The 12,841-nt window shown below is 42.8% G+C and overlaps 1 protein-coding gene across 2 annotated transcripts in view; it reads right to left on the minus strand.

The window, feature by feature from the left end:
- SENP1 (SUMO specific peptidase 1) overlaps positions 1–12,841 on the minus strand; it is a 195,765-nt gene that overhangs the window by 39,070 nt on the left and 143,854 nt on the right. For both annotated transcript variants that reach the window (XM_086966231.1, XM_086966241.1), the window contains 4 exons: positions 10,107–10,238; positions 8,402–8,605; positions 7,156–7,235; positions 3,887–3,971 (listed from right to left, as the gene is read on the minus strand). In XM_086966231.1, coding sequence (XP_086822357.1) covers positions 3,887–3,971; positions 7,156–7,235; positions 8,402–8,605; positions 10,107–10,238 — 501 coding nt within the window. The remainder of the gene's footprint in view (positions 1–3,886; positions 3,972–7,155; positions 7,236–8,401; positions 8,606–10,106; positions 10,239–12,841) is intronic.

Consider the following 12,841-nt stretch of genomic DNA (forward strand, 5'->3'; position numbering starts at 1 on the left):
ACGTCCCGGATCGTGACCATTTATCACGAGCTTGGTGGATATGCCCGATAGGGCATTCCCTCGCTACGGATAAGTTGACTCAAGGATATTATTAGCCTTAGAGTCTCCGTACGCGGTCTTTCTCGGTGTTCTGGTTACACTAGCACTGGATCTACCTACAAGTCTACTTGGCACTTGCCCGTGGCTTTTTAATATTGGAACCTATAATATCCCAGACTCGTTGTGAAGCAACACGCCAGCATTCATTCCCAAAGGCCCCATCTGCCTGGGAGTTATAACCAGTACACATCCCCCACTTGAGAACACTGGAATATATATATATATATATATATATATATATATATATATATATATATATATATATATATATATCTCCGGATCGAGTTATAGTGCACCTCTTTTGCTGTCTTTACCAATTATAGACATGACGCACCTTTTTTAAATCGCCCTGAAGAAGTCCCAAGCTTGGACGAAACGCGTCGGCTGTACTGTTTTTTCTACTACATATGGAATAAAGAAATCAAAACTGAGGAGCCTTTCTCATGTTATCATTTGGATTTGATTTTGTCTTATTGTTGATATTTTGTGGTGCACCTGTGCTTTTGTTTATATTGTCGTGTTCCTGTTGGAACTAGCACTGTGATGGTGGGTGCCAATCAGTGTGCACACATTTCCCTATGCTGATAGAAAGGGAACTATATGATTAGAGTTATTACAGGTTAGGTGCTGATACCAAGAATGTTCCACTGTCTTTCTGTTTCTTTGTACCCTTGCGCTGGGAGTCCGCCGCCCCCCCAACCCCCAGGCTTGGCACTGAGCCCCACATTGTATAATGTTTATATGACTTTTCTTGAAGCGCTAATTTACTCTTACGGCATATGCAGGTTGTGTCCTAGGCAGACAATGCACAAATTATCCTCACAGTGAATAAAAACTCATAATTCCTTGAAGAATTTCAAGACCTGTTGTCTTTCAGCTGTGTTCCGCTGGATGAGCCTGAGTAATTTTCAGTGCAATTCCAGCTAAATTGAGATTTTGTTATTCGGTTCTCCGCCCACTGTGGGATGGTCAATGCTGGCCCAATCAGGTCCTTCCCCAACCAGCCCCATCCTCAGTAGTGAGAAATTTGGGGTGAAATTTGATAACTTGACTGTGTGTGGGGCTCAGTTTGACTTTCAAAGTCTCCACAGACATTTTTATATCGGTTACCCAAGTAGCATCAGAAATTGGTAGTTCATGTGCTGATCACTTCGCGGCTGCACTATGCGAATGCTCTGCTTTGGGGCCTGCCGGCTTACTAACTGAGAAGACTGCAGTTAGTGTGAAACGCCTCAGGCTCTGCTTTTGTTGAAAGTATCGAAAAAGTCACATCCAGCAGCACCTGCAAGAGCTTCACCGGCATCCTATCAAGGAGAGAGTTCCTTTAAAGGGCTGATGCTGACACACAGAGCCTTTCGCCAAAAAGGGCCATGTTATCTGAGGAACAGGATCAGACAGTATATCCTGGTTTGATCTCTGCATTCCCCCGATGCTCTGTTGGTTCCGAGATCTAGGAGGAACAAATTGAGTGGTTCTTCTTTCTCATTTCTCGCTGTCCATGCCTGGAATTCCCTCCTTCTACATCCCTCATTAACACGGACATTAAAGTATTAGCAAAGGTCTTGGTGACTAGATTGCGTCAGGCATGGAGCTAATCCATTCACCCGGACCAATGTGGATTCATGCCCGGCCTGAGCACCTGCCATTACATATGGAGGGTAAAGCTGGCCCTTCTCAATCGGGGCGCTTGGAGGGTTTCCAGGCTCTCCTCCTCATTGACTTTCAAAAGGCCTTTGACAAGGTCTCGTGGACCTTTCTGGAGAAAGTGCTGCAGCCGGCTGTCTTTGGAACGCACTTTCGTCAACTGGTGAGTCTGCTGTATAACACCCCTGCAGCCCGGGTCCGGGTGAACGGTGTCCTCTCCTAGCCCTTGCTGATCCACAGGGGCACTCGCCAGGCTGTATCCTGTCTTCGCTGTTGTTTGCCCTAGCGATAGAGCCCCTGGTGCGCCAGATAAGATGCTGTGCTCGGGTTAGGGGCTGGCAGCAGGAGGGGGCGCTGAGGAGCGCATAGGTCTCTATGCAAATTACATCTTGTTATTCATGACAGATACCGAATCTTCGGGCCACCGATGCCATGAAATCCTCCGTCTGTATGGGTAAGCCTCTGGTCTGCAGATTAATATGAATAAATAACTATTGGTGCCGCTTGAGGGAGATGCAGATGGCAACACTTGGTGCCCTGGGGTGCCAACAGGGTATCACTCTTTCAAATACCTTGGGATCTATAGCTCACAGTTGCCGGACCTGGCATGGACCCGAAATTTCCAACCCCTTATGATTGCCATAAATAGGGATCTGCGGAAATGGGGCACCCTGCCTCTGAAACCAGTGGGGTGGATTGCATTATTCAAGATGAAGTGCTCACTTCCTGTATGGGGGGGCCTCGGAATGCCCAAGCTTTACAGATACTACCTTACTGCGCAAACAGTCAACAATTGTTTTAATGGGGGCTGAAATGATCCCCGCCTATTGTGTCTAACTACATCGACTGGACCTTGACAGTCTAATTGGCATACTTCACGTGCACTCTCCCTGCCTGCACCCAGGTGACGATGCTCTGTTGGAGAGTGTCCCTGCTCTTTATCCACAGGGATCGTCGACTCACTGGAGTGACGTCGCTTTGGCAAAGTACATGGTATAGGCAGCTGTCGGACCTTCAGGTTTTTACATAATGGGACTGAATAGGGATCACTTATTTGGATGATGTTCGCCGAGGGGGGGCACTAATGTCATTTCAGTTGCTACGTGACTTTTACCAGCTTTCCTATACACAATTCTATTGCCACCTCCAATTATGCCACGCCCTTCTCATCCATGTCCCAGTAGAAGCCCAGGTGCCCGAATACAACCCCCTCGAGGCCAAATTACAGATGAGGAAACTGGGCAAGGGAGGCGTTTACATGCTCTACCGCTTCCTGATGGTTAACACGCCTGATCTCTCGGTGACCCTGCAACAATAGTGGGAGGTTTGGGTGGGAAAGCTGAACGACTATGAATGGCGAGAGGCCCTGAGAGAGTTGGCAATTCCTCACGCCTCTGAATGGTCCACTTAACTACCTTCATGGGACATATCTGACCCATACAGCGAATGCAGCGGGCAGGCCGTACTGCTCAGGTCACATGTGAGAGATACACCATACCTGCAGCTGAGTTTTTTCATATGGTCTGGTCTTGCCGGCGTTATCTGTTGTTTGGGGGCAGATACAACGTGATACTTCTGTGGTACTGGGCTGGCAAATTGACCTTGGTTCATGGAAGTCCCAGCTGGGTCTCGTAGAGGAAGTTGGGAGGTTTAAAATCTCAAAGAGTATTCTATTTATTGGAGTAGCATCACTAGTGGCCAAAGGGGTTATTGCCATCTCTTGGAAACTGCTGTAGCCCCCCTCACTGGACTTCTGGGGTGTAAGGGGTGGACTGGTGTGTGCATTAGGAAACAAAAAACAATCTATGAGGCACAGAGATGCCCCCGAAAACATGAGAAGATATGGAGTGGATGGCGGGCATATCATGGACTAATGGTGTAATGCTGGTGATTTTTACAGATACATGTATTGTGTTCCAATTTCCAACTCAAACTGTAGTGCTATTAATCGATTATTGGTGGATAATGCAATTTGTTAAAACTAACAACATTTGGTTATTAAAAAAATTAAAACTAGTAGAAGTCCACAGTTTGCTCATTCTGGTTATTTGAATTTTACTCTCTATTACACAGAATAAATTTTTTTCATTCTAGCCAAGCACACTGTCCAAATGCACTGCTTGACAGTTTTCACAGAACATACCCGACTGCTTTTGTTGAGCAGCTGCCAACCATTAGCATCAAATTCTTTTCCCTTTTTGTCCAAACTTTCTTGCTTTAAATATTGCCTGGAGGAATGACAAGAAATAACGGAAAAGGTCAGTGAAAAAAACAGCTCCATGATTCAATTTGTGAGATCAAATACTATACACTTTAAAAGGTCTTCTTTCAATACACTGTACAATGGTTATGCCTGAAGAGTGCCTAAACCCTTTCACAGAGGTGTTACTACATGCCATGAAGTGTTAAGCCCAATTGACTTGCCATGCAGAGAACGCCTATTTATATCAGCAAACCTCCACTGAATGAAACAACCCATGATAACGCAACTCAAGGTATACATGACCGTGCAGTGGGCACCAATTGTCAGTGTCACTTAAATCTCTGGAATAAACTTCATGCAAAGTTAAGAGCATGTGCAAATCATCAATCCTGTAATACTAAAAGTAAATGTTGGTAAGAAATTAAGCTCAAAGAGTAATCTATAACAAGAAGCAACCCAATCGATACAATTCTTCTTCTTCAACATTTTTATACTGAGTCAATGGTTGGTTGGAAAATGACTTTTGCAGTAATATGCAGCGTGGACAGGCGATTCAGGTATACACCAAAGCCAACGAAAAGAAAAACAGTAACAGCTCTGTGAAAAGTAAAAACATAGTGTTAAAAATGAAAGTTAACAAGTAGAGTGGCTCGCACTGTTAAAACAGTTGGGGACAGAGGGGATAGAATGAAGTGTTCCTTCAGTTCTAAGTGATAGGGCCTGCTTAAGTGAAGGCTTGCTCAGTAAAATCAAACACATGTTTTAGCAAAGGCATGGCAGCCAAAGACCAGAATGCATTGTAGCAATAGGGCGGTCACCAAAGCTATAGCCCCATCTAGCCAAAATATGTGCACCCTGTTGAAGCTAAGGCAGGGTAGCAGAACATAGTTTCCACCACAGTTCTGGTAGAAAGGCTTCTTCCTTCTTAAGTAAATACTCATTTTATAATGCTTAACATGCCTTTATCACAATAATGTTATCTCACTTCACTTTGCTGTTTCTTAAGAGCATTGTCCTAGACTATTGTAAATATTCACTGAATAACTACAAGATTGGTAGCTTGGAGTCGTGGTAACCCATAAAATAAGTTAACACCTGTGGCTATTTTACAATAATCATTAGACAGACTTTGGAAATATTAAACGATAACCAAAGGTATACAGTATACGTCAGTAATTCATAATCTATTATACCTTGCAAGTTACGGACATTAACATTCCAAAATCTGTTCACTGGGCACGTTTTGAAAGAAAAAAAACAAAGTTTGAAGCTTAGTGTATGTTAAGTTCCGAAGGACTATAAAACTAATCCTGGGGAAAAAAGTTACTAGCACAATGGTACTTCTGTGGCGAACATCTGAGAATAACAGAAGCACAGAATGTGCAAACATATAAGAAGCGCTAGGACCACCTAACTATTCTGTCTAGGCATTCAGATTTTCAGTACAAGTCATTGCTCTCCTGTGTGAATTCACACCTTTCTGAACTCACTGTCCTACAACTACTTCAGGAAGTTATTCCTCTCCTATGTGCACCCAAACCTTTCTGAACTCTGTTATTGTCTAAGAACTATCCTTTCATAAAATACATGTTCTACTTCTGAGCGGTGACCTGAGTAGATAGTACTGCCTCTGGTTGGAAGAGCCTGCTTCTACTGAAAGAAAAACACCGCCTGATCTTCGGTTTGTTTCATTTAATAATCTGCAAGATTTTAAAATATCATAACAAAACATACCACTCTTTTCAGTGATATATGCATATGTACACATTGCTGGGTGTCTAGTTGAATCACCGGTGTTTTTATGATTAACTATTTTGATCACTAGTCTGCTTACAATCTTTATTTGCCAATCTTAAAAAGTGGCATCCAGTAATGAACACAATTCTCCAGCAAACACTGCAGTAATTGCAGTAATAATTCACATTTGGGGTAAAAACTGGACTTTATTTCTCTGAAAGATTTCAAGCAGTGCTAAATTTGTAAACAAAATAGTAAGTGCTAGGGCAACCAATGCAGCTTGCACTACATGTTGCCCTTGCTATGCTGCCAATAAGTTACACACCTACTGACAATCACACTCATACAAGTGTAAAAATCAGGACTATGTCAGGCCTCCAAGGCTATATGAAGGCCTTGGGCGACATGTAATAATAATTTTTAATGTATAATTAACTGTTGTTGCTGTCATCTCTAAATTAGCCAGACAGCGCTATCTTGTGGCAGAATGTCACAAGCTCCGCTATTCGCAATTAAGTGCTGGGGCTGAGCAATGGAAATTACCGGCGCAAATTAAGCACAGATTCAGGACTGTTGAAATACTCCAGAGATTGGCACAACACATGAATATTATAGAGCCAGGCTCACGAAATGGGCAAGATTGTAAAGTTTGTCAGCAAAACTATATACAATAGTCTAATTTACAACTGTGCAATATTCTAGATATGATCCCAAAAGAGGACACAATGCTATTGAGGAGACCTCCAAAACGAAATAAGACACAAACCTCCAGAACTGAAACTAATCCCATTGATGGAGCTCAAGAATTCAAATTTATAAACCCAGTTATCTATATATACAGTGTTAACACAATCACCATTTTCCGACTGGTTGTACCTTCTCCCATACACAACAGTATTCGTCTCCTCCAACCTTGCTTAAGGTGTTTAGCTACTTTGTAAATACCCAGTACTATTTCAATAACTCTCTACTGTCTGGTGACTTTCAAGAACTTTCCTAGCACCCCGTAGAGATCCTCAAAACGTTAGTGCTATATATATTTGATTTTCTGCTCGGCTTAGGTGAAGCTTTACTTAGACACTCCTACCCTAAACCCCCCCCCCCCCCCACACACACATCCAAAAGCGATTCTATCTCAGTAGATTAAACCTAATTTGTTTCGAACCCAGTCAGCCTGCATCTCTGAAGCAGACATTGTATGAAGATTGTAAAAGACACATCTAACCTAAATACGGTCAGCAATAACTCTATACAATAGACTGAGGAGCACCAGACAATGAACCAAGATCATTGGAAACTTCACCTGTGACTTGTCTTTCCTCACAATTGAATTTGTTTAGCAACGTTGGGGCAAACCTTATTTCAGCCTACCAATCTCAAATATTTTAACTAATTATTTGGGGATCCTAACAGGAGAGATCTTACATTTTCTCCATTAGACAAGAAGTATGACATACCAATGTACTACTTACATTAATATCCTGCAAGCTTCCATGTTCATCCCACCCATGGAGTCATAGTATGTGATTGTTTTCTTTCTGAAGTCCACAACCTGCCCCAAGAAAAGGTGTTGCTAGTTAAACAGCAAATGTGAAGGCAGCAGATAAAAGGAATGCATCAGTATATTTCATTGTTCAGTTACTTTGTTTGGGACAACAGAGCAAGAATAATGAGCCCATGAATAAACAAGAAGGACAAGTGTTCAAATGCCACAGATGATTACACCATTTCACAATACATGGTTCACGGATTGAGAATGAGTAAAGAAAGAGCCGGTCAGTAAAACACAGATTGTAATATGATGGAGTAAAATAGTACGCAACATCTGCCAAAAGGTGAGGCCACTCATCCTACTCAAGAATATAGATGTCAACATCTGTTCTGGACATCAAAATATCCAGACTGAAATTTGCAAATTCGACAAAAGAACAAAGTAGAGGCTGCTGATGAATTTGGTGTATGATTCTACTCGGACTAATAGTATGGGACAAGAGTGAGAATGGATTGAACTCAATTTTTCAGTGGCTATTTGCTTTGAGCACTTCTGTTAACCACTGCACACTGCCAGGACGTGTTTTTAATTAAACAACTAGTGCTTTTGCGGTAGGCACTAGAGCCACGTAGGTTCCCGACCTTTTGGTGGAAAAGCGAGACATACAAGGTCAGAAAGAAAAATACAATTTCACTCTTGACTGACAGAGTAAAGAAACTGGATTTATTTTAGAAGGAGCTAAGACAAAGTGTAGAGAAATATTAATTGTGGTCAGTCTTGCAATTAAATATTTGCCAGAGAAATAAGGACCAGCTGTATTTAACATTTACAAAATGACCAGGGGGACGAAATCTACAGTTTTAACATGTTTCCAATGGGAGAAACTTAAGAAAGGCCACAAAAGCCACAGAAGAATGAATAACTGAATAGTAATCTAAAGCGAATCACAAGTTGGTGCAGCTGGTTAAGTGATTCAAGTCAGATAAACGCAGGCATGTCTTTATGGCATTTTTCTGAAAAAGGGACCAGGAAAGGAGCACTCAGCTGGAATATAACAACACTGATGAGATGTAGGTTGCTAAAGCAGATACGTTATATAAGAACAAGCAAATGCAGATCTGAACAAAATAAATAAAAAAAATAAAAAACAATACGAACTGGAAAGTGAAAATGGAAATAAAATTTCTTTTGACACACATTCACACACAATTCAGCAAGGTACTCACCGCCAAGCACCAATGGACTCCGAGGTGAATAGGGACAAGAATGAGATCCACTGAGAAGATGTCAATTTTTTTAGTCCACCGTTTCACAGCCTGATATCCAGCACTTTTCACTTTTGTAAAAAAAAATGTATTAAATGCATGGACTCTGGGAAATTCTTTTCTTTTGCTGCGTTCCATCAACAAATTCATGTAGAAGTTTATTATCTGGATAAAAACATTAGGAGATAGGATATAATTTCTTTATGAAAGAACATCACTGATTAAATATTTTAAAGAAAGGTATTGGGGATAAGGAATCTTGAGACAGAGCGACTTCCACATTGGGCATCATCGATCTATGCCAAAAATATTTTTATTTTTGCACGCATGTGGATCTTTAAATGCGTTTACATTTGTGTCCACCTTGCCTAGTCAGTCACTTCAACATCTACCAAAATTCAAGAACGCAGGTTTGAAGTTAAGGGTCAGAGAATTACGTAAAGACGAATTATGCACAGTGAATCTTATTAAGTGTCTCCTGTAGTAAGTAGTTAGTTATCTGCTCAGCACAAACAGAGGTGAAACCTTAGAGACATCCAAATCTGCAAAGGAGAGCTCCACAATAACTTCCAAGTAAAGTAGACAAATATGCAGGCTAATTCTTAGTGGTACTAAGGTAACTGGTTACAAGTTGAGTAAAACTGGATTTTGGATATCTCGTGTGTAGGGTTCATAGTTGTATCAGTTAATTGGTAGATTTTGTCGTACATTTTGAGTAAGAGGATGTTATTTAAATCTGTTAGTCTATGCAGAAGACAGTTACACCCATAAGGTGTAACCTTTCCAAATATTTGCGGTACTAACATTATTAAAACAAAATACATTACAATTTAAAAAAAAAAAATCAACGTTTCTTCTGCCATTTACATTTTCAGATCGATAGTATGGTGTCTGATGGCCACTCATTCAGAAATATCACAAAACTGGAGCTGAATAGCTACCCAATTTTATATGTCTTTTTAGATGCACATCAAACTGAAATATCACCTGGTACTGAAAAAAGGAGTTCTGGTTAACCAGAACACTGGATAAAAGGTCAAACAAAAACAGCTGGCTATTCATCATACTGAAAGCTTTATTCAACTTATTACTCACAGATCTCTATAGTGGAAAACGTTGATGCTCCTCAAGACTGTTCTGACACAAAGGTGCAAGTGAATATATTCCATAAACAAATCTTATCCAAGTCCAAGGAACAGTAATTATTTCACAGAATAGAAAAGCTTATCATTTGTAAAGAGTTTTAAAATAAATCACAGTTCAGATTGAAAAGCAATTAAAAGTTATCTGACATTTTCCTCATATCAACGTATGGCAATAAAATGTCTTTCTTTTGGTACCTTCTATTGCAACTGCCAGAAAGTATTCTGAATATAAAAGGTCAGATGGTTTTGGTGGCACAGAAAGCCTCCTATTGCTATTTGTGTTCCACAATGCAATCCTCACTACCCATGAAACCCTAAATAAATATCCAAATGTAACTCTTTTCTCAGTCTGAAAATTAGGTAGCGCAGTCTCTAGCAATACTAAAATTCTGTGTGCTCCCAATCACCAACTGCAAAACATGGTGGTGCTAGGCAATGGGCAAAATACACACCACAGTAAAACCAGCAAATAAAAAACAAATACAATCACCTTTATTTGGATATAAAAAAGAAGAACTCACCTCATCATTAAGCCAGTTTAGGTTGTTTAGTGTAAACATATCTTTTCGAGTTATCGTTAAACGGAACCCTTCACTAAGAACTTCATCTTGGTTTCCACTGCAAAAAACTCTTCGGATTTCTTTCAGCATCTCCTACATATTAAATAAAGTAAAATATAACAACATTATTTGAACAATCAGAGCCAAACTAGTCACCACCTCAAGTTACATGCTTAGATCTGGCTAAGAGAAAGCTTTAGCCATCAAACAAGCCTCTTGTTTTATTTCACTTTATAATAAAAATATATTTTCTACTTTCACACACAGACAGTTACATTCAGGGACTTTTGGTCAGCCATCTTCATCCACTGGTTTGTACAACTATCCATCACATGGTGCTTCCATCTACCACAGCATATTGCTTGAGCAACTGGGTAAATCCACTTCAACTACTGGCTCTTTTCACTGTTATTGAAGGCGTTTGCTTGGGCATGTGCGCCTGAAAAGAAGTTCACACTTCAGTGCAAGGACTGGGAGGTGGGGAAGCAACCTCTTTTTTGATATTTTTGTGAAGGGTCTTTTCTAAGCTTTATTTTTGGTAAACATACGCACACCAGTTTTAAATGACTGAATTTTCAAGTTTTATTACTTTACCAATTTGATGCTGATTTGCAACAAACAAATAAACTGCAGGCTTCGTCTGCGCTTGTTAAGGTCGTGGTTGCTAGTCCCACTACTTTCTGGTACCCAAGAAGGACAAAGACCTGTGTCCTATTTTGGATCTCAAGAACGTCATCCACTTCCTTTGGAAGGAGAAGTTCAAAATGTTGATGGTAGCGTTGGACTTGCACGACACCTATTTCTTACATCACCGTCCTGCCAGCCCACAGGCACTACCTACAGATCACGGTATGCCACAAGCATTTTTAGTTTTCCATGCTCCCCTTCAGCCTTACCAGCGCCCCTCGGGTGTTTGCGAAAGTAATGGTGGTGGTTGCAGCTCTTCTGCGCATATCAGGGGTTCCAGTCCTCCCCTATCTCGACGACTGGCTGTTGAAGGAGGGCTCGCCCCAGGCTGTCGTTTCCCACCTCCAGACTACGGCCGACCTCCTGCATTCACTGGGGTTCTCCATCAACAGGCCAAAGTCACACCCGACTCCCTCTCAGAAGCTCCTCTTCCTCGGAGCGATTCTGGACACAACGCAGTTTCAGGTCTCTCCTCCTGAACAGCAAGTCCGGGATATTTGGGCTATGATTACGATCTTTCAGCCTCAATCCCGTGTTTTGGTCAGGATGACCCTCAGGCTACAGGGCCGGATGGCCTCCTGCATCCTGCTGGGGGACCATGCCAGATGGTATATGGGGGCTCTACAGTGGGACCTGAAGTTCCAGTGGGCACCAAAATCAGGGGTGCCTGTTCCAGTTCGTCTAGATCTCGGAGGGCACTGCACCCCAATTGCAGTGGCGGCTAACGAACCAGGTTTGAGTCATCTCCCTTCACCAAACAAAGTTCACAGTGGAGACCGATGCATCACTTCTGGGATGGGGCAGCCGCATGGGGGAGGCAGAGATCAGAGGCCTCTGGTCTTCGTCGGAGTCCGGGCTCCACATCAACCTACTGGAGCTTCGGGCGATTCGTCTTGCACTCAAAGCATTCCTTCCCTCTGTCCGGGGAAGAGTAGTGCAGGTGTTCACGGACAACACCACCACCATGTGGTAGTACAACAAACAAGGCGGATGGGGTTGTGGACCCTATGTCAAGAGGCCCCCCCCGTCTCTGGACATGGCTGTAACATCAGGGAATGTCCCTGGTGGTTAAACACCTGGCAGGGTCGCTGAAAGCCAGGGCAGACTAACTCAGCCGCAGGTGCATGATGGATCACGAATGGCATCTTCACTCGGAGGTGGTGCAAGGTCTCTTTCAACAGTGTGGAGAGCCTTGAGTAGATCTATTTGACATTGAAGAGAACACGCAATATCAGCAATTCTGCGCGTTGGAATTTCCAAGGCGGCACTCGCTGGGCAACGCTTTTCATCGTGAGTAGAGTTCATTCTTCTATACGCCTTTACCACTTCTTCCCAGAGTGCTGAATAAGATCAAGCACGACCGGGCCCAAGTCATTCTTGTGTGTCCGGATTGGGCACGAAGAGTCAGATATCCCGAGCTGCTACACATGGCCAATGATCCTCCAATCAGACTGCCTCTTCGGGAGAGTCTTCTGTCGCAGCAGCACAGGACGGTCCTCCACCCGAACCTGTCCAGCCTCCACTTCTTTGCATGGAGATTGAGCGGCTGCAGTTGACGTCGTTTGACCTGCCTCCCGAAGTCTGTGATGTTGTCTTGGCAGCCAAGCATCCCTCCACTAAGACGGTATACGCCTGTAGATGGAACAAATTGGTGGCATGGTGGGCAGCAAAGGTTGTGGATCCCCTCTTTCTGAGGTTCTCTTGTTCCTTCTTTCTTTGTCCAGCAGTGCTCTGCTCTGGGCCCTCTTAAGGGCTACCTCTCGGGACCCTCCCCCTGGCCCCCATTAGGAGGGTAGCCTTATCTAAAATGATCATGGTAACCCGGCTTCTATATTTCTTCACCAATATTCTAGTGGTCCCGCCGCGGACCTTCTTCCAGGAGCTCAATTCATTACTAATTTCCTTGGTCTGGGGGATGAGGCCGCAGCAGAGTGGCCCTGGCGGCCCTGCAATTGCCCCACGATCAGGGAAGGATGGGCACCCCATCGTTTGAAGCGTATATTCTGGCG

The sequence above is a fragment of the Lissotriton vulgaris genome, chromosome 1_1 (genome assembly GCF_964263255.1).
Source record: "Lissotriton vulgaris chromosome 1_1, aLisVul1.2, whole genome shotgun sequence".
In the NCBI taxonomy this organism is placed as follows: Eukaryota; Metazoa; Chordata; class Amphibia; order Caudata; family Salamandridae; genus Lissotriton; species Lissotriton vulgaris.